This window comes from Pteropus vampyrus, unplaced genomic scaffold (genome assembly GCF_000151845.1).
Source record: "Pteropus vampyrus isolate Shadow unplaced genomic scaffold, Pvam_2.0 Scaffold307, whole genome shotgun sequence".
NCBI classification, from domain to species: Eukaryota; Metazoa; Chordata; class Mammalia; order Chiroptera; family Pteropodidae; genus Pteropus; species Pteropus vampyrus.
The window spans coordinates 959,515-982,357 of NW_011889088.1; the positions used below are offsets into that span (position 1 = coordinate 959,515).

General features: G+C 41.5%; 1 protein-coding gene and 2 pseudogenes across 4 annotated transcripts in view; all 3 read right to left on the bottom strand.

The window, feature by feature from the left end:
* Positions 1-366: 366 nt before the first annotated feature.
* Positions 367-485, bottom strand: LOC111730349 (annotated as a pseudogene).
* Positions 486-7,776: 7,291 nt separating this feature from the next.
* MRVI1 (murine retrovirus integration site 1 homolog) overlaps positions 7,777-22,843 on the bottom strand; it is a 105,989-nt gene continuing 90,922 nt past the window's right edge. For all 4 annotated transcript variants that reach the window (XM_011377255.1, XM_011377253.1, XM_011377252.1 and 1 more), the window contains 3 exons: positions 15,134-15,253; positions 13,605-13,742; positions 7,777-8,332 (listed from right to left, as the gene is read on the bottom strand). In XM_011377255.1, the coding sequence (XP_011375557.1) occupies positions 8,080-8,332; positions 13,605-13,742; positions 15,134-15,253 (511 nt within the window). In that variant the 3' untranslated portion in view covers positions 7,777-8,079. The remainder of the gene's footprint in view (positions 8,333-13,604; positions 13,743-15,133; positions 15,254-22,843) is intronic.
* On the bottom strand, positions 12,923-13,041 carry LOC111730335 (annotated as a pseudogene).

A 22,843-nucleotide genomic window follows, 5' to 3' on the forward strand; every position in this document is an offset into this window, starting at 1 on the left:
ATCAGACTTCCGTATCAATAAATCCCGAGACTAACTGAAAAAAGCAGTAGCTTTGTGGCGCTATGGTACTCGTTGGTTATTATGCTACCATCTATCACTCAGTTTTATGGTTTACTCAGAGTCATCAGATGATTTTATGTGTGGCCCGTGGCATTATATTCTTGTCGAATGTGGTTATAATTACATACTGTATTTAGATCTTACTGAATTAGTCCTTTTTAAAATCCTGATTGATATATCATTTATATATGTACTTTTATTTTTTTATTTTTATTTTTTAGACAAGGCAACCCTTGGTTGACCTCACAGATTGCAAGGAACTTGCCAGTTTACAATCCTTTATTTGTTTATTTATTTTATTTTTTACGCCTACAGCACCTGGTCTTCCTAGGTGGTCTCCCATCCAAGTACTAACCAGGCCCGACCCTGCTTAGCTTCTGAGATCAGACAGGATCAGGCTTGTTCAGGGTGGCATGGCCATAAATGGGTTGTTGACTTTTTAATAGGAATTACCACAGGGGTCCTTTATATAAAAATTCTTTCCTTAATAACTTCTCTTATAGACCAACTAACTTTTTTGGTAGACTAAAATTCAATTTAGACTTCCCCTTTCTCATTTGACAAATGTGAGATTTGACAAATCTGTACTGTGTATGAGCAGACTACACTCTGTTTTTCCCGATGATTTTCACTGATTTGTCCTCCATAGTAATTATGGAATTCTGGTGTGAGGGTAATGCCTTGAGCAAAGGTTTGTGAGTTTTCTCCAAAATGAGTGTCATTTATAGGAATAGTATATGGATAACTAGTTTTTTTCTATACAAATAGTATCCATCATAAGTTAGATATCTGCATAGAAAATACCAATAATGAAAGGAGAACCTACTCTGCACAAACACAGGGAAGTTCTAAGAGACCAGGGGATAGCCTTTAAATATCTCCGATATATAAATATCTTAACATCTTGAGACCTCATTACTTAGGTGAGCACAAGCTGCAGGCTATGGATGCCTTAGAAACATGTGACTATCATTGTGGAATCAGGTGGATAGGAAGGCAGGAATCATGTCCTCCTTATCCTTAAAGCCTAGCATCATGCCTGAAAAAGGGCCAGCCTTCAAGCATTGCTCAAGTATTACAAAAAGAAAAAAGGAAGGGAAAAATGAATTACAGAAAATAAATCTTTGGATGGGAGAAATAGCTTATGAGAAGTGAGAATACTGACCTAAATTTTGAAACATATCCCTGGAAGGGGAATTATGAGATGAAGGGAGTCTGTGCGACTGTAGTGATACTTAGTAATGAGTTTCTGGAAGAGGAAACAATCTTATCGTTTTGGATATCCCTAATGAGAAGTTAAGCCACCATTGAACTGTGATTGGAAGTGTTTGATGGGAACTTGTTGCCTCTCTCGTTAAGCATGAACATGCTTAGTCTTAGCTTCCAGGCCTCTCACCTGAGATAAGTTCCTGAAAAATTCATTTCCAAGAGCTGAAACCTAAAGTGGAGAGCTATAAAGAAAATATTGACAAATAATCTCTCATCACCATTTTGAGAAACAGTGTTTAGGATTTGGAAAAAGAACTAGCAGCAGCACTGTCCTCTTCTGAAATAACAGCTCATACTGTAATCAAGAGGAACCAATAATTTAAAAAGTTGTAGAATTAGAAGGAAAATTGGAAAAGTTCAATGAAAATGATGAGAACAAATTTCAAAAGAGAGCAGAAAACACACTATATCCAGGCTGGTTTTCCTGGACGTGGAACATGTGAGTGAAAGTGATATTTGATCTGAGGTATGAAAATAAAATGTTAAATAGAGTAGAAATATTGCAATGTGGCATGAAAGAAGGTAATATGAAACAACCCGGAGTTCTGGAGTGAGAGTAATATCTAAATTTTCATTTAAGTTCTAACACTAATTATCTGTGTGACCTTGAGCAAGTTACTTCTTTGGGCCTCAGTTTTATCATCTGTCAAATAAGGGAGTTGAATTATAATTTAAAAGTTGTATAGCTAATTCTACAGTACTGATATGACAGGGATTAGTTGTTTTTCAACATATAGAAATAGGCAAATGTATTAGTCAGGGTACTCTGTAATAACAAACAACCCCAGATTTCAATACCTTAGCAAAATAAAAGTTTATTTCTCTCATGTTACAATCCAGTGGCTAACAATGGTGGTGGTGATGGTGGTAGTGGTGGTAGTGTTGGTGCATGTGCGTGTGGGAGGGATTTTGCCACACACAGTTATTCAAAGACTGTGTAGCTCTACCATCACCTAGTACCTCAGCCTTCCCTCTCTCTTCCCCAAGATCTACACTGAGTCGGCAACCAAGGAAAGGGAATGTGGAGGATTGTGCTGGAAATAGCTATAGAGGCCAGGCCCAGAAAGCGGCTATATCGCTTCCACCCATATCCCATTGGACAGACCTCCGTCACATGTTCCATCTAACAGCAAAGGAGTCAGGGAAATGTATTCTAGCTGTGTGCCCAGGAGCAAAAGGAAAAATGATTTGCTGAATACATAGCAGCTTCTGTCACAGCTGGCCCTTGTGGTCACCCGTTCCTACCACACATGGAATACAGTCACTCTGTTCTCAAGGGAGATAATCCAAGGCCCCGTCCAGCTCAAAGTCTGTGAATTATGTTCATTCTTCCCTATCAGGTCCAGCTGTGACACCTTCTGGTCTGCTACCCTATAAACAAAAAAGTTATATGCTGCTCCCCAAATGTAATGGTGAAACAGGATCTGGATAACTTCAATTAAAAACTACCACGTGTAAAAGAGAGGAGGAGAGACACAGCAGTCACCTACCTGGCTGTAGTAGTTCTGGAATATCAATGAAGAGACATTATAAAGGCCACTATATCAGCTTTCTATTGCTGTGTAACAAATTACTTATAACTTAAAGCAACATCCATTTATTATCCTACCATCATGTAGGTCAGAAGTCTGGGTAGGCTCAGCTGGGTCTTCTGCTCTGGGTCTCATAAGACTAAAAGTCAAGGTGCTGGCTGGAGTGGGCTCTCACCTGGTTGCTCTGGGGAAGTTTCCATGATCATTCAGGTTGGTGGCAGAAATCATTCTCTTGAGGTTGTAGGAATGAGGTCCGCTTTTCCTTGCTGGCTGTCAGCTGGGGTCCATTCTCTGCTCTTAGAGGCTGCCTACGTTTCCTCTTATGCAGTCCACTCCTTTTTCAAAGCAGCGATGACTGAGTCCTTCTCACACCTCTAATTTCTCTGACTTTCACTTCTACCATTATCCAGAGAATGCCTCCTGCTTTTAAAGGCTCCTCTGATTACATTGAGCCTGCACAGATGATCTCCCTATTTTAAGATCAACTGTACCATATAACATAACAGGAATGATACCTCATGTTCAAAGATTCCAGGGATTGGGGTTGGGGACATCTTTCGGGGAGACATTTTAGAAATTCTGCCTACCACATTACCTACCTTTGATTAGATCCTGATTCTACTTTCTGGGAAAAACTCCCATATCCCATGGTAACTGTTCTCTGGAGCAATGTACTGTATGTAATTTTCCTTAGCTACATTTAAAGTGAGAATTAGGGAGTATGCCTAGCTTTTGCTATCTGCTTTCTGCTGGTATAAGCTTAGGATCCCAAAAGTTGTTTTCTAACTTGAACAATCAAAGGAGTTTTTAGTCCTGGCTTATGTTTCTTTGTAAATACAATTCCTTCACAAACTTAGATTTCTGATCTATTTGCTTCCATTTGATTCCATGTGCCAATAATTATACTCCAAATCCTTTCCCAGTCACAAGTCTCAAGATATACTTCTTTGTTTTCGTAGCCTTATGTCCCTTCCCTCCCTCATTTAATGGTGGCTAGTTCATTTGAAATCACGAATGGAATGGCCACATCCTTAATCTGATCTTTGATCTGGGTTCAACTAAGAAATTTTATGGGTTCTTTTTCACTCAAAGCTCTTTTTAGTTTTGCTGTTTGAGGTTTTGAAGCAGTCATATTTCCTAACCCTTCATAGTGAGCATTCTCCATATTTTTCCCCTTTCTGCTTCTAAATAGCCAGTTCTTTGCTGAGTGCTTTTTCCTCCTTGCGATACCATGCCGAAAGCAGCCAATAAAGGTTCCTATACTCCAGCACTCTGGTTCTTTCCAACTACTTCACTTAGATCAATAGGCTGCCCATGGGCTTCCTTTCAAGTTATTATGGGTAAGACTTCACCAAATATTTGTGTTTTGTTTACAAAATGGGTCACACTATTTCCAGGCCCTGATATCAGCTTCATATTTCCTGTCCCTTGACTGCTAAGCCAGCACTTCAATTTTGAAAATTTGTTCAAATTTCTGGTCTAAACATTGGCATTAGTCATGGTAGGCTAACTGCTGTGACAAACATTCCTAAATTTGAGTGGCTTAATATATCAAAATTTTGTTTCTTGCTCATGTCACAGTTGAATGCTTCGAATGCCCATTCAAAGAGTCAGATTCCACCTAGTGGTTCTGCCATCTTCTTGGGCCTTAAATCTTCAAATGAATGAATCCTCTATATTTAAGTAGGAAGAGGGGAATAAAGAGGGTGTGAAGTATTGGTCAAGAGAATTTGTTTTTAGGAAATTAGATTTGGAAGGTTTACATTGCCCTGCACCTAGCTGCAAGAAAGACTGAAAAATGTAGTCTGTCTATGGAAATCAGAATGGTAAAAACTCGGCAGTCTCAAGCATAGCAAAATGTATTAATTAAAAAACATTATAGCCCAGCAAGGTACAGGAAACTAGGATCAGGAATGGGGAAGGGGAGAAGGAGAGGAATCCAGTCCCTGGGAGGTAGCCCTTACTACAATAACCCAAGGACTGGGGACCTCTGGCTTGCTTTTGTGACACACTAATATCCAAAAGTTTGGGGCAAGATTTTGGCTCAGCTCCACAAAATGAGGAGGCATTTAGCTGCTGTCAAAGGTTTGGAAATGTGCTTTTATTTTGAAACTCAGGCATGTGACACTCTATAGTTCAATGCTAGAACACCTGTGTGAGGATTAACAACATTAGGAATCGACAACCAGTGATACACAGATCCAGCATCTCCCTCTCCATTCACTCTGCCAGGCTGTGCATGGGGAGCAATACATATTGGCTTTGTGGCAGCTGGAAAGCAAAGGTCCTTTTAGGAGGTGACAACAATGACACAAACAGCACATCACTCTGCAATTGAAAATAGGCACCCAGAGTCCTAGGTCTAAGCAGTAATGTCAGACTTCAGAGGCATATTGAGGGGCACTTTTATTTCAGATCAACGTCACTATTGGAAATACAGGGCCTGTTTCTCTCCATTTCACTGCCGCTTTGGCAACAGTTCCAGCTGCTTCAGGTCGATCTTTGCTCTTCAGAAAGAAATCCCGATGAGCACTTTTTCAGGAATGCCCTTGGAAATGTGGTTACTCTGACGCCCCTTCTTTTCCTCAATCTCCCTTACTCTCAGAGTAGGTTGACTGAGGACCTGGGGTGGAAGTACTCTTGCAGACCTTTCTGTGAAGCAGCTGGAGGTTCAGGGGCTCATTGCATCCCCTCTCCTGGCCTTTGTCTCAACTGAAAACAAAGGTAGGAACCCTATAGTCAAGTAGACAATGGGCCAGCTCAGCCTGGTTCTTCTTTAAGGGAGGCTGACACCGGACATTGCCGACCTGGAGGCCTGTCCTACAGCCACTCTCTCAGGAGCCCTATTTGCATCCTGTCTTTGGCTCTGAGGGTCTAAGCTCCTTTAGTGTGTCTGGTCACCCTGGAAGGGGCAGGGTAAACCATCTGTCTATGCCCCCAAATTCGTCTGCCTTGATCTGCACCTCTTTACCTTAATGGCACATCCTTTGTCAACCCTCGCTTAGTATTTGCTCACAGTGATTTTTTAGCCTCTGTAAAGCATTTCCCCTTTTAAAACATGCTGTTTTAAAATTTGTCCTGATCTACACAAGTCTTCCAAAAGGAGAGGTTGCATCAAGCCCAGTTCTTGAGCTTGGAAATGATGTTGCTAGTCAGGTCTCATTTCTGCTCTCTCTCAGAGTAGACTGAAAAATATTAGAATAAGTTGAGAGTTATAAAGATGTTATTTTTCTTATTGAGATAGTGGTGGTGATGGTATTGGAAAGTATGCAAAATGTCAGCTGTCCCCAGGTTGCTCTCTGCCACTTTGAAGGCTCCCTTGTTCTTTTGTCTAACATTTAATGACGTCCTCCCAAGCATTAGCCACCATGCTAGGCCCTTACCCAGAGAATGAGTAAGACATGGTTCTTGTCTTTGAGGGAAAAAATGCTAGGGGAGACAGACACATAAATAAGTTATTGTGATACTATCGTAATGATCAATTATGAAGATCTTTAAAAAGTGCCAGAAAGCACAGAGGAGGGTGTATTCTATTGTGTTGAGTATGGTAGGGAGTTGGAGGGAGGTCTATAAAGCCTATATGGAAGGGATGATTTTTGTACTTGGTCCCAAAGAAAAGAGAATGATAGAAGGAAAACCAGTGAGTGGAGGAACAGAGCTGTGAGAGAAAATAGGTTAGCCTGGGAACCAGAAACGGTGTGGAGGAACTGAAGGGCCACTTGGGAGAATGGGACTGAAATATAAGGAGTCTGGTTAGGAGACCATTGGATGAGTCAATGTAGTACAGTGGTTAAGAGCACAGCCCCTGGGCCAGCCTGCCTGGATTTGGTTCCGGCCCCACGACTTACTAACTGGGTGTCTTCAGAGTTACTTGTGTTTTTGTGCTTCAGTTTCCTTGTCTGAAAATGGGAATAGTAGTACCCACCTGATAGTTTTTTGTTTTTCTTGAGGACTAAATAAATACCTAGAACACTGTTTGTCTTGTAATAAGTTCGATATAAGTATTAGCAATGAAAACAAACAACATCAACAACAAAACAAAAACAAAAGCAAAACAATCACAATAAAACCCACATTGAAAGCAACATCTTCTAAAACCGGTGAGGGATGAATAAAGGCAGTGTCTGGGAAGGTGGAGCGAAGAAGTCTAATTGAACATGGGAAGTCTTCCTTCAGTGTTATACCCAACAATTGGGAATGCTCTGAAACATATGTTTGGGTTGGAAATTCCATTTGAACTGAAGCACTAAGGTGCAACTGCACATTTGCATGTGAGTACATGGAGGTTGAAAGCACACCGTGTCTCCTCATTCACATGAGAGGTGGGTAAAGGCCTCTCAATGGAGAGAGAACAAATAGAGAATAGACTGTGCTATACAGTGGCTTAGAATTAGCACTTGAAATGGATACTAGCTAGTTCACCATTGAAGCCATGAGTTTTCAGTGTTTTTCAAATCTTAAATCCATGTGGAGAGCTCATTGAACAGGTACCTGGTGACTGTCTCATACCTAGTGAAAATCTGTGAGTTGGCTTTATCCAGAACACATACCCAGAGCACACATTTGGGAGGTTGTTGGCTTCATGCACATGCGTGCTGTGTGTTATGTGTGTGTGTTGTGTGTATGTATAGATGCATATATGTTAATTCACATCTTCCCATTTCAAGCATTGAGCTAATTTCAGCCTAGATATTTTTCTGAGAAACCTTTCCTACTTTTGTAAAGAGAAACTCTGATTCCAAGGGGGCAAAAGGAGAGTCAGTAAGAATGAGATGGGGAAATGGAAAGATATTCATGTTGTGACTTTAAATTCCAGGCCGATCCTTGGGGTCAGAGTTAACCTTTGGGCACAATTTTTCCTGATTTCCTATTGCAACGAAGAAAAGGGGGAGAGTGAGCTTCTTATTGTCCCCTGCAGTGAAGGTGTTTTATTTTACCTGGCCATCTGGGCCAGGGGCAGGCGATTTTCCCTTCTGTTAGAGTTCCTTGGTGAAGGTGACTTCTTCATCCATCAACTGCTTTCCCAGGGCAGTTTTGTTGATCCTCCAAGAACATCAATTACTGTGTATAAATAGTTCCCACAGAGGTGCTGAGTGTGAAAGAGCCCCTACTTATTCCCTGACGGGCTGGCAGCAGTGTGCCCACACCCTGGCCTTGCAGCACTATACTTGGGGAAAGGGAGGTGGGCTGTATACTGGGGCGGGGCACTAGCTGGATGTCAGGTTTCCTTCTGCTCTGTAGGCTGCTCGTGCTGGAGTCCTGAGCTCCACCAGGAGTCCCTCTGGGCTGCGGAGCAAGTGGATCTCCCAAGGGGCCCATCAGCCTGTTCCACACAAGAGTTATAGGAATTGTACAGTCCCAGAACAACAGTCAAGACTAGCATCGCTGCAGCCATCATCCAGATAACTTGCCAGTGCTGACACAGTTTGGGATACATGACTTGTAAGAAATGAATCAATTCTTCAAGTTTGCTGTCAAATGAAAAAAATAGATGGAGAGTTTAGTATAGTGGGCACGTATATGATGCCCAGATCCATACCTCTCTGTCTGGAATACTTTCCATGCTATCTAAAACAGTGGTTCTCAAACTCAGCCGTGTATAGAGTCACTTAGCAGCAATTATTCAAAATGACCCAGCTTTACTGAATAAGAGTCTCCAAAGGTATTCTCTAGGAATCTATAGTTTAAAATTTTCCCCAAGTGATTTTGATGCCACCAGTCCATAGCTTTAATGTTGGGAGCTACTGAGCTAGAACACTCAGTTCAATTTTTTGATCATTCACCCATTCACACATGACTTCTGTTCACGAGATGGTCACTGAATCTGAATTCTCCCAAGCCCCAAGACATAAGGTTGGCTGACCCATACTCCTATACATCCAGACAGGACCAGCATCTTTTCCGTACTTAGCAGTATTAGTGATCAATTACAAGTTCGATCTTTCTCTGCCTCCATGCTCAGATGCATAGTTTGTTGTCCTCAGTTCCACATCTGACAATATCCAGAGTGGAAGGACTGTGCTAAACTAGGACATTCTTGATGTCAAGTGTTAATTGCAAGGAACCAGATCAACCTCAAGAGCTCACTTCAAATCATCCCAGAGGTAACCAGAGTACTAGTAGCCTCTGGATGTTTTCAACCCCATTAAACTTCATTTCCTAATTTTCCCCTCTTCTTCTTTCTCTTCTCTCTATACTCTTTCCTCTCCCCTTTCCACTCTCTTTTCTCTCTTCCCTCTTTTCCTTTCATCTCTCTCCCCCTCCATTTTTTTACCTGTTTCACTTCCCTTTTTCCTGTTTCTGTTTCCCAATCAACCTTTCAACTTTTCCACTCTCTTTGGCCTAGTGAAAAGACATTTGGTCAGGTGACTCACTCTAAGGAGTCCATTCTTAGAGCTCTCTGGAGAAGCCCTGGATGCATTGATTAACCTAGAATTTCTTCCTGTTTCTAATCCCAGATCTATTTTTAAAAATATATATTTAAAACATGAGAATACTGAGGATCTCCAAATGGAGGAGGTGAGAAAAGTGACCTGGGGTAGGGTAGGAGGACTTTACAAAGATCTCGAGGCTCACACAGACACTGAAATATGCTGGCCCTTTGCTGACAAGTAGAGAGCTCTACTTCAGAGTTAGTGGGAAAAAGATGCCTTACAAGGGATGGAATGACTCAACAAACACTCTCTTTAAAAAGGGACCAGAGTACTTGCCTCAGATGCTAAGCTAAGGCACTGATTGGTTTCTTTTCCATGTGAGAACCCTCTGATGGTTGTTTCAGGAATAATCAAACAAAGCAAACAGTGAGCACCTTAGCGGAGGTGACATCCGCTGTTTTTACAACTGTTAGGAAGGGAGAGCTTGGAAATGGAAACATTTTTTTTTCAGCCCTAGATTCTCTAGTTTCTATGTAAATACAATTGGATGCTAAACTGCAGTGTTTCCTTTGGGCCATATTTCCATGCTCAAAACAGGCTGCTACAGTGGGGAGAATCCCACTCTAACTCCACCCTTGAGTGAGAATGTAAAAAGAAGTGGTCAAGATTTGGCTTTGTGACCTATAGCTGGTCACTAATTTCCAGCCTATAAAAGAGGTTAGAAATAGATGAGAAATAGAATTCCTTTGGAAATCAATTTTCGGTTGTTCTGAGTTCTACCTATTCTTCCATAGTGAGGGGTGAGGTTGCCTCCCCCTTACCTGGGTCTAAATAGAGGGGCTTCAGGAATGCTGCTTGGAGAGCTAAATATGCTGCAGTAAGGGGGGACATAGTAGACAGGTATGTGACTCACACCTGAGAAATCTAAAGAGCAAGAATCTTGCCGAAGTACTTTGTGGCATCAGAGTAGGGGGCCATGATGGGGGAAACTATACTTCTACCATGAGTGGGCCAAAAGTACATATTTCATCCCAATTAGATGTAGTCAGATGAAGGAAAGCTGGCATGGGATGTCACGGATCCTGCCTGGAAATGAAGGTCTACTTCCAGATGCCCAAGGACCAAGAGGGGAAGTTTAAGTGGCTAGCTGGAACAGATGCATCTATCCTCACAAGAGAACCTGAAGCTGAGAGAAACTCAGTAATGATGTGAATGTGTGTGGTGCTGGGGTGGGAGGAGTTGCTTTCTCTGAAGGTCCCATAAAGCGCCATAATGAACAATAATATCAGTCAAGCGCCATAATGAACAATAATATCAATGCCTTTCCTACCCCTTAAACTGAATTCCCTTTGCCAGCATTAACTCTGGAGAAGTCAGATGCTGCATTAGCAAAGGTGAGGCATAGGGTAGGATTGTAAGTAGGAGATCGAGAGAGAAGCCGTGCTCCCTGTGCCTGCTGTAGGCTTCTTCCTGAATCAGGCTAGAGCTGAGATAAGAAAGATGCTTTAACTTTATAAGAAGTTCAAGCTTTTGACTATTTCAGGGAAGTGACCATTTTAATTCTGAAATGAGGTTATTCTTGGAACTTAAACTTGACCAGAGGACTTATGTTTTCTGAATTATTGGAAAAGTAAAGGAATCTACCTAATACCATCTTAACTCCAGAGAGCAGAATTGAACAGGCTGTAGAAGAAGAGAAAAGTTTTCTATTGCATCTTATGAGTCTTTTTCGTTCGTTGTATTACATAAATGTCAGAAGACTGTGTTCTCTGTTTTAATATGGTTAAGATATTGGGTTGATTCACCAAAGTTCATTTAAGCTGATCCTCCACAAAGTAATTTTTAAAACAGATTACATTATTATATGTTATTAAATATATATTAAATTCAGACAAAAAGACTTTAGTATTTGTTATTGAATCTCTTAAATAAAGGGTCAGCTGCTGGGATTACCAATTATTATTATTATTATTATTTTATTTTGAAATTTACTAAGTTGGACATGCAACTTTTAATGACTTCAGATGTTTCTTGTTAGTGAGATGTCAAAATTTCATGGGGGGATCATGTTTCAATGCAGGTACCTGCAGGCAACTGTGCATGTAAGGGACACAGGAATGAATGGATTGCCTGACCTTGAAGACAACAACTCTCAGGGCCAGTCTGGCTTAGGTTGCAGGTGAGGAAGGGAGCCTATAACTTTGAGTGGGCAATTAATATGATAGCAGTGTCAGCTGTTATGGGGGAAATGATGCCACATTGCTGGGCCTGAAAAGGTGAAGCCACACCCCTGTGCTGAAGGACAAGGCCCTTCTGAGGCCTGTGCCGATGCCTTGTATCAATCATCGCCTGTGGTAGAGGGATATACTCCAGGTCAAATGTAAATCTAAAAGAGAGCAAAGGTTAGGAAAGAGAACAAGTCCTCTCAGGATCAGCAAGACCAAGAGGACACTCTCGGATGATGGATGCAAAGGGTGGCCATTGCTACATGCTGCTGACCAGGAGCTGTACGGAGAGGGACTCAGGCACTGCCTTCTTTCTCTGGGGTTTCACAAAATGGGAGGGAGCTGCCAATCGCCTGAGGTCAAATTATCTAGATAAGGATTCCAGCCCTGTGCTCTGTAAACCAGACTGTTTATACTCCATGTACTCTCTCTGTTTAGTTCTCTTTTGTTCTTTCTTGGTGTTTGTAAATGTTAGAAGTTCCAGCCTATGTTAGCTGTATTGAAGGGGGTCATAGGAAGGGCTATTGTCCAGGCCTGGGCTTGACTACATTAAAAGGGAGGAAGGCAGTGTGCTGGTTTGCAAATAAGAGCAGAGAACCCCCAAGAGGGAGTGAGGATATAAGGAGAACAGGATCCAGCGGATTAGGGTAGGAACTGTGCTTTTATTGCTAAAACTTGGGGGTTCTTTCATTAAGGGAGGTGGTGCATCCCAGTGCAGATTTGTTTTCACTGGTGAGGCATTCTTCCTGTTCTCCTAGATTGCTCTTCCTTTGAATATTGGGGTTACTCATGCAAGCTGAGGCCTCTCACTCCAGTTGAATCTCTACCAAATGAGTTCTATTGATTGTTCCTATGTGGTTTGAAGCATATCTATCTCACGTCTCATCTTCATTTTATTACCTTATTTGTTACATGCATGTAATTTCCAGAGTCTGCCAGCCATGAGGACACATACCCTTTCCCAAGTTCAAAAGCTAATTAAATAATTAATCATTTTGGCTGGAGCTACCCTCAAACCCAGGATAGACTGGGGTTCTAAAAACAAAGATTTTGGTGAAGTGTTCCAAGTTGGCAGTAACCACATTTTTAAATATCAAAATTCAAGACTTCTGGTTTGAATATACTAATAGAGTCAATAGGGCAGAATATATGAAACTGGGACTATCATTAAAATCTAGGATGTTGATGTAGTCACTATATCCATATCCATAGGGCACAGGCAAGACAAGATGCAGAATCTATATTCTTTATCTACATGATTATATATGTGTGTGTGTGTGTGTGTGTGTGTGTGTGTGTGTGTGTATTCATATATATTCATTCCAGATTTAGAGAAAAATACGTTTGAAATCTAAAGTACATTTTTAATTTTAATTTTTTTTTTCAGGCGAGGCAACCTTTAGTTGACCTCAAAGATTGCAAGGACCTTGTCAGCTTACAATCCCTTATTTTTTATTTTTTACCCCTATAGCACCTGGTCTTCCTAGGTGGTCTCCCATCCAAGTACTAACCAGGCCCGACCCTGCTTAGCTTCTGAGATCAGATGGGATTGAGCTTGTTCAGGGTGGCATGGCTGCAGACCTTAAAGTATACTAAAAAAACAAAACAAAACAAAACAAAAAAACCAGGTATTTCCAATCCAAAGTTAAAATATTGTCCAAGTGACCAAACTTTTTTGATCAGCATAGGAGAGACCTGTTGGAAACTTACCTTTGCCACCAAGCTGAGTTTGTCCCTTGCCACCATCTGTTTTCTCTGCCTCTGCTCTTATAAGAAACCTCTTCTAGGGCTTCAGGCCAGCTCCCTTGACCTTGGCTCGTTTATGGGAATGGCTAGGAAAGGATCTAACTGTGGCTAGGCTGCTAAAGGGGTCCCTTGCAGTTTTTCAGCTTTTGAGAGCTCCCGATTGCTGCCGTCTCTGCCCTTGACCACCTCTAACACTCAGCTCTAGCAAACATCCCTTTGTTAATTACTTTGGCTCTTTGGGATTTCCTCAGTCTCCACCCCCAACTTGAGTACCCTCTTGTTTTCTATCGGTTGCTCATTTGGCCCATAGACTCATTGATGCCCTGGACTGACTTCTCCAGAGGTATTATGCAGTTAAATGAATTGTGACCCATTTCAGCAGTGGCAAGGGCTCCAACCTGCTTCTCTGGTTCTTTTCTTCTTCTTCTTCAGTCTCTTCTACCTCTTCAGGTTCCTCCGGACTCTCACTCTTTTGTTCTTCCTCCTCTTCCTTTAGGTCTTGAAGCTCTTTGGTCTTCTTTAGACCTTCCTGGTATCTGGAAGGCAAAAAGGAACAGTTGAGTCTGCAAAGGCCAGGCACAGAGCATCCTTTCCTGAGTTCTTAGACGAGGGAACTTGAGCACCTCTGATAATCACGCACTTCCTGTGGTTCCACACAACAGGAAAAAGCTGGGAAGCTCCACTGAATCCCAAGGTGGCTCATGTGAGTACAATTTCCCCTCACTCCTCAGTCATCCTTCCTGTTTATGAAAGTGTGACAAAACTGACAGGGACAAACTGTGGATGCAGTTCTCCTGATTTGGTTTTTGTCCTACAAAGTGTTCAGTAGCACTGAGATTGCATCTGCTTTCTGTGTAACCTTGGAGCTTCAGCTCCTCACCTGTAAAATGGAGAGGGTGGCACCCGTCTCATAGGGTGTTGGAATGTTTTGAGGAGGTGGCTTGATTTAGGGAAGGTGACACCTGTCACACAGGCTTGTTGGGAAGTTTCACAGAAGTGCCAGGCACACAGCTTGTCCTAGAGAGGTACTCAATAAATGTTTACAAAGCCAATGAATGCATTTACCTGCATGCATTCTGAGAGTACAGAGGACAGTTGTGGGTGAAAAGACAGGTTTTCCATGAGAAACTCTTCTGATCTCCTTCTCCCAGGATCAATATTACCCTGAGCATACACTTTCTGCTTGTCCTACAGCTGAGTATTTAAGGCCAGCACAGTTTGGCTGGGGCAACCCCAGCCAAATGTGCAACCTGTGTTTGGGCTTGTATGTGGCAGCCAGGTGTACGTGGCTGCTGTGCAGAATCCCACACAGAGGTGGCACATCAGTGGGAAGCTGTGTCTCCCTAGTAGCCACAGGGAAAGAACTAACAATGTGATGCCCGGTCAGAGGCAATTCTCTACCTGGCTGGGCTAGGGTTCTGCTCAGTTCTTTGTCTCATCAGTGACAGACCAGCCAGAGGTGCTAATGAAGCTCAATTAGAGAAGGAGGCAGTTGGAAGTTGAGCGGACTCCAGTTTATTGGAAAAAGGGATGGCTGGGGCAGTTCTAGGAAGTGGAGTAGTAGCTACTCTCAGGCATTTTTGGCAGCAATATGACTGTTCTGGATTCTCAGGAAGCCTCAGGCACCGCCAAGAGACACCCACCCAGGGCCTTTGATTTCTAGATCATTCTGGGCAGTGATATTCTGGCGGCTTTCTGCCTAAAAAGAGGGCAGTTTTGTTATTGTCTGACCACATCCTCTCACCCTGCTTCCTCCTGTCCTTCCTGTGGAACAGTACTGCTCTTTCTAATGTAGTTTCTTACTAAGCAAGGCGGTCCTGGGGCCACTGGTTACTTCCCTAAATCCGCTAAGAGATAAGAAAGGTCCATGGGAAGGTATCTTCTGAGACTTGTCAGGTGACCTCAGGGCAGCTGAAGTCTGACTCACCCCTTGTTGTATGCTTCTTCCTCCATCCTGGCCTTGGTCACCTGGCTAATCTCCTCCAGGCAGATTGGAGTCGGCATGGGAGCAGAGGCTTCACAATCTGGGTCCCCATTTGTTTTTCCACTAGTGAGAAGAGGGAAGTACAAGGCGTCCTTTCAGAGGCAGATTAGGCATCTGAAAACCAAACCATGTCTTTGGCCTGATTCCTGATCACAAGTGAGGAAACTCATTAGATTGAATTCATTTCAGTCTTTCTACCTTGAGACAAGATTTTATAGAGGCCCTAGGCCATGAATCCTCCATAGACCCCAAACACCAAATACTGTACCAGTTCCCCCTTTTCTTCCTGCTCTCAAATCCACCTTTATTCTTATTCCAGGAGATGCTGTGGGTAGACAGACTGCTATTGGGATCTCCACAGCACTAAGATGAGGAAGATGGAGGTGGACCAAAATGTTCAGGATCATTCCATTCCTGTGTCCATCTTTTGTTTCATTCATGTAAATATCTACCGAGTACTGACTAAGGCACAGGCATCTTATAATGTGCTAGGGATACATCAGAAAATAAATGATCTTTGCCAACACAGAGCTTAGCAGGAGAGAAAGCCCCCCAAAAGAAAAACATATGTAATTCATTACAAATTGTAATAACTTTTATGAAAGAAACAAACTCTGTTCAGTGACAGAAACTAATGAGAGAATCTACTTGGATGGAGTGGTTGAAAAAGGCCTGAGGTGGTGTAACTGAAGTATAGACCTAACAGATGAGACATCAGCCATCTCTATAGCAGAAGGAAGATAAGCCTAGATAGAGGAAGTAGGATGCATGAAGACCCTGCGACACAAAAGACGGGGAGGTACTTGAGGAACTGAAAAGAGGCAGTAGGCAGGAGTTAACTTTTGGATAAGATAAATTTTAGGTATCTAAGTGGAGATATCAAGTAGGTAGTTGGATATAACAAGTGAATTTGAGAAGAGCTCAAGAAGATATCTGTGAGGTATCTAAGTGGAGATATCAAGTAGGTAGTTGGATATAACAAGTGAGTTTGAGAAGAGCTCTAGAGCTGGAGACATTCATTTGTCATCATCATAATACAGATGATATTTAAAGCGAGAGGAATGGATAAGATTGCCTAGGGAGATAGTATGAGGAAAGATGAGGAGAGGACCCAGGACTAAGCTATGGGCATCTCTTCCCTTAGCTCAGTTGGAGAAGAAGGAGCTGACAGAGGAAAATGAAAAGTAGCAGCCAGATAGGTAGGAGAAAAACCAAGACAGCATGGAGTCCTGGGAGCCAAGAGAGGATAGCGTGCCAAGGAGGAAGTTAAGTGTATCGTACACACACTTCTGAGAGTCTGCATCAGATGGGTAAAATTTGATTTGATAATATGAAGATCAAGAGGAGCTTTGATGAAATGGTGGGAACCAAAGACAGATTGGTAAAGCATGGGCTTAGTAAAGAATGAGAAGTGAGAAAGGGAAAGACATCGAAACAGTAATTTGACCAGGAAGGTGAGTAGGAGAGTGTGTTGGGGGAATGCGTAGCTGAAGAGGTGGGTCAGGGGATGAAAGCACATTTGAATGTGGACAGAAATGATACAATAGAGGGAATGAGAGAAAGGGGATGAGCAAAGGAACAAATTTGTTTGAAAGGGAAGTAGAGAAAGACCTTAGAAAGAGTGAGAAACTTCTCCTTGGTTATAACAAAGGGAGGAAGATCTGTATGGTAGGTTGTGGGTTGGAGATCTGGTAAAGAAAGATGAGAGGGCTCCTATCTGATATTTTAAAATTTCTCTATAAAGTGGAAGACAAGGTCATCTGCTGAGAATAAAAAGTAGAGAGGCCTAGGAAGGTTTGAGGAGAGAGAACGCATAAAAGAATCATGTGAGAAGGGGGGAATACAAACATGCTAGGAAATCATAGTAGGATGGCTGGGCAGGACTGGAAGCCCATTTGAGGTATGGGATCACAAGTTTAAAGGAAGTATCCTGATGGCCATGCCTTTCCTATAGATCCTACTACCCTCCTAGGTATCCAAAATTCAGATCAATGGGATTCATGTCAAGGAGGAGCCTTCAAATAAGGCAGAACGGTGAACAGAACTTCTCAGTCAGGACTCTGACAGATCACAGCTGCCACCCTCTCCAACCCCTCAGGCAGGCTTTATGTGTGAGCCTTACACTTTCTCCTCATTCTTGGCATCAGTTTCTCAGCTCTTAGTTTTCCTCAGACCTTGTAAAATTTACTTTTCATCGTGCTGGAAACCAAAACCCATTGTGAACAAGAAAAATAACACTCTAAAAATATCAGCTATTCATAACATTTCTCCTTTTGCAAATTACATTATCTACTCCTTTCCATGTGACCTTTGTCTAATGTGCAGTTTCCTATTTGTCCAAATGACAGAAACAAGAGCAGGAAAACATAGCTATAGCCAGGGGCAAGGAAAGTAATTCTTTTGTTAAATTAATTTATATATTAGAAATAAAATATAGGTATCAGACTTAATTTCTTTTATCTGCAGCTGCCAACCTTAGAGGTTAATGAAAAACGTGTCAGCGTAGTGCAGAGGCAAACATGGGTTCGAACTTCAGCTCCAACACATGCAAATTACTTAACTTTCCTGAACTTCAGATTCCACCACTGTCAAATCAGGATAATAATGTGTACCTGAAAGTGGTAGTATAAAAATTAATCAAGAAATATAAGGAAACTGCAACATGGTACTCAACAAATAATATTTATTATTGTTATTAGTGATGTAGTAAATTTATTGGTAACTTTTGGGAGCAATCTGAGGTTCTTCCGAACCCAATCCATAAAAAACTCTAAGCTGTTAAATTATCAAGTGATCATTTATATCTTTAAGAGAGGATTAAATATAGATTCCTCTGACACTCAGAATCAGGAATCCTAAATGTGACTTTAAAGTATGTTAAAACTGACATAAAATTGCTTTAATAAATTTCTCAAGTGCCTGTATGTTTTGTGCCATAACACTTATGTACTTTCGAGTTTTGCTGACCAAATGATGGAAAACTAAACTTTCACTATCCTCAGGTTACTGCTCTGTGGAGACTAAAACTTTTCCCTGGTAGATTCAGGAAGCCCATTTTAACAACTTTTAACAGGAGGATCCAGAGTCCAGCTCTCCTAGGTGAGTTGATTGCCCTGTTCAACTCAACTCACTCACCTATGGGGTTTTAGTTGTTAACATGCTCTCACATATATTCTCTCACTTGACCCTTCCAATGATTAGAAGAGCTAACATCCTAAGTTTTGGGCTCTGTGCTAATATCTCACTTATGAGCATTTAAAGAAGGGCCACATCATAATCCATGGCCCAGCATAAGGGCAGGAATGGCTTATAAGACAGGTAATACTATTGTTCTCAGTTTGTCAGGCAAGGAAATCAAGACTCAGAGAAGTTAAATAACAAGCTCAAGATCACACAATCAGTATTTGGCAGAGCTCAAATTTGACCTTGTGCAGTCTGATGTGCTCTTGCCTGCACTATCCACCACTCACGTGGGATATGATCCCATTTGAAAGATAAGAAACCCAAGCTCAGGTTCATTAAGTGACTTGCCTACATTCACCTTACCAGCGGTTGGTGGGCCTGGCTGGAACTTTCACCTTGGTTTTCTTACTTCTTGTCAAAGTGTACTTTCCACATCTCCTTGAGCCCTCTCTTTCAACGGAAGTCTTTTACTGGGGCTCTGAGCAGTGCATGGGGTTTCATGGAACCTGCTGAGTGAAGCCATTCCTGCCCTTATGCTGGGCCATGGAATATGATGTGGCCCTTCTTTTAAATGCTGCTTGTTTAGAGTGAAAGAGGTGGGTTAGGAGAACCTTTGGTTTAATACTGGATAGGTTTGGAGAAACACACAATATGTAAAATGTTTGCTGTTATTTCCTAACCCCTAGACTGAGCTTATATTTCCTGAAATATCTTCTCCAATGACCTGGAGGTTTCTCCTTGGGCATCTTTAAGACTTAGCTCAAATATGTTCTTCTCTGTGGAATCTTTGCAAATGTTTCCTCACTGATCACAAACTCTGCTTAAAGTTGATCTCTTCCTCCCTCTGTGCCCTCATTGCACCTCTGTTACAGCAAAACTTGGAGATAGGGCATTTTATGCTTTATATACATGCCCATCCCTCCATATGACTGTGATTGCAGGGAGAGGCCTTGTTTGAGTTAGAATGGTGTTTCACACAATAAGTGCCTTTGTTTGTGGAGTTGCATTGACTTCACTGTGGCTCATCTAGTTCCTGCCTATAAATCTTGTAAAATGGGCAGGTCTTCTCTATAAACAGCTATTTCCTGAGAACCAAAGGTTTGAATCGAGCTGAAGAAATCTCTATTCATGACTATAAACTTGGAGCTGAACACAGCCTGTGCCCACTCTAAGAATTTCTGGACCAGACACTCATGGATCTTGGCAACTATTCTCAGCCCTAATCTTTCGTACTTTCTTTCTGGGACGATTCATTAAAATGAGGCTCATTGTTCTCTCATGTCTACTGGGTCAACAATGTTTGTCTTTGCGGTCAGTTCTCAGTAACATAAGGGCTATTTAGTCAAAATATGTTGTTTGACCAGAAGGTATATTAGAGTCTATTTTTTTCCATGTGGTAAACAATATTTGAGAGTAATTACAATCCTTTGTAGTGGACAGATCTCACCTTCTTGAGCTCAGCAATGTCGCTATGCCACCCCTACTGCCATGGCTCCCTCAGATGAGCCCAGCCCAAGGGACCTGAGCTAGAAGAGCTTCCTTACTCCCTATTACTCAGTTTCAGGTTCCTGGGGTCCCCTACTAGTTGATTGAAGGCTAATTCATTCCAGAATACTATCAGCAAAGAGGAATTGCTTTTTGTAGGTATTTTAGGTCATATTAAACTAATGTAGGGAGCAGGCAAGAGAACTAAAATGTTAAATCAAGCAATATTCAGACACTGCGATATGCTGATCAGCCCTGCATTCACACCACTATGAAACCTGCAGAACAAAGGAAGATTCTGCTGGGATTGCTAACAACCCACACAGTGAAGGGAAAACAGTCTTTAAGTAGCACCCTACACTAAATAAAATCATTCATTCTCTATAGCTAAAACCATGGAAAACCTACGGATTACAGGGTGAAAATTTCCAGCAGGCCTTTCATGCTACATATTCTTAACTTTTCACACTACATACTCTTATTCTTCACTGCATGTCCATATCAAAGGAAAATGGGTAAACAAAGTCTTTAAACTGTAACTCACAGGCACTAAAGGATGATATATAAATTGAATTCCCCAAATACTTGGAGCCCCTCTCTGTGTCTTTACTTTGTCTCTCTTGCTGTCCTCGTCTCTCTCTATTGTCTCTGTCCCTCTGAGTCTCTCTTAGGCTCTCTCACTCCGACTCTGAGAGGAGGTCATGCTCTGTCTATGGAATGTGAACACTTCTTCAATAAACTTTCCTTTGACTCTAACTTTGGCATGTGTTTGAATGTTTTCTTACACTCCACCAAGAATCTTCTTCACTCTTAGCGCAGAGCTTGAGTCTCCTTCCACACAGGGGCATTTACCCTGTCCTGCATCAAAACGTTAAAGCAATATATCCTGCTGTTTCAGCAGTGTACAAAAATGGTTGAGAGATTATAGTTAAAATTGCTCTGTGATTCATCAGTATAACAGCCCCTTTTATGAAACTAGCCCTATATGTCACCCACATCTGGCTTTGCTGATCCCCCAGTAAATGTCTCCACATATACCTTCTGCTCCCACCCCACTCTGCCCTCCATTCAACACATAGCCAGGTTCTTTCGCAATTGCTCACAAGAGCTCTTTAAAAAATAGCTTTTAAATCCATCCTCTTCTCTCCAGTCATACTGAACTTTCTGTTCTTCTGGTTAGGGACCCTATTAAGAGGTTAAGAGCATGAGTTCTGCTATTTATTAACTGTGATGATTTCTCTGAGTGTCATCTATAAAATAAGGATATTAATACAGTACCTATCTCATGGGATTGTTGTAAGGATTAAATTAGATCATTAATGTCAAGCGATTAGAATAGCACTTGGCATAAAGTAAGTATCCAATAAATAATAAGAGTAATTATCATTATCGTTATCATTATTATTCCTTGACTACTCCATACTTTCTCACCTCAGAGCCTGGAATGTTGTTAATCTTTAGTTCACCTAGTTAGCTATATAACTTTCAGGTTTTACTTTAAAAGTAAATTCCTAGAGGAAATATTTTCTGAGCCCTCTTCCACCCCCCGTCACCCTGCCCATACCAGGACCAAATCTGGGTTAAGGTGCTCATTTCCCTGTGTGTTGTTCCCCTAGCAACCTGTACTTCCTTATGATATCACCTTTCACATTTTAATGGGCTGTTTCTCATTTTTCTTTCCCATTAGACCGTGAGCTCCTTGAGTGAATTCTAAGTGCCTGGCCCTTGGTGACTAATTGTTGAAGGAATGAAAGAATGAAAGACAACAAAAAAAATAGCTCCTCCTCCTTGTGGAACTGCTCTTGAGCTTTATTCTGTTTTAATCTTTAAGACACTTTAAACACAGTAGTCCCCACCCATCTGTGGTTTCACTTTCTGTGGTTTCAGTTACCTGCAGTCAACTGTAGTCCGAAAACATTAAATGAAAAATTCCAGAAATAAACAATTCATAAGTTTTAAGTTGTGCGCCATTCAGAGCAACAAGATTAAATCTCATGTCATCCTACTCCATCTCACCCGGGATGTGAATCATCCCTTTGTCCTGCTGTATGCACTACTGGCCTGTTAGTCATTTAGCAGACTAACATGGTATCGCAATGCTTGTGTTCATGTAAGTCTTATTTTACTTAATAATAGTCCCAAAGTGCAAGAGTAGTGATGCTGGCAATTCAGATAGGCCAAAGAGAAGCCATAAAGTTCTTACTTTAAGTGAAAAGGTGAGTACAGTACAACAAGATATTTTGAGAGAAAGGTATCACATGCTCATAACTTTTAATATAGTATATCGTTATAATTATTCTATTTTATTTTTAGTTGTTAATCTCTTACAGTGCCTAATTTGTAAATTAAACTTTATAATAGGTATATATGTATAGAAAAAAACAGTATATATAGGGTTTAATATTATCCACATTTTCACGCATCCACTGAGAGTCTTGGAATATATCCCAAGGGAGGACACTCTACCATTCTTTATATATTTTTCTAAGCCTACAGGTTTCTAGACCCTTGTTGAGCAGTTTACTAGGAAATGACCCAGTAAGTGACCAAGGCTCAGAATTCTCTCAAATTACACCGGGCAATGCAGTCAACTCTCAAGTATTTGCTTGAGAACTAGCCACAGGCAATTTGATCTTCTCATTATTTTTTCCCTGCTTAGCTAATTCCCTCTTGCTTGGCCACTGTATGCTTGGAAAATGTGAAACCATTTTTACAGACTGGGTGTATTCCCAACAGAAGAGTCAGCCATAGCATGGGCAATGTATCATGGTGATCTCTCTGGGTAGCCCATAAGAGTGAACTGCAGAAATTTTCCTGGAGCTTCTTTCTTGAGTTGCCTCAATCCTCACTCTGTCTTTATCTTTCCTGTTTTTTGTTTGTTTGTTTGTTTGCTTTTTGGAATCTTTCCAAACTTTGGAATGGTGATATCACCATTGATGCTCATTCATTGCCACTTCTGATTTTGAGCTGCTGCCTGCCATCCCC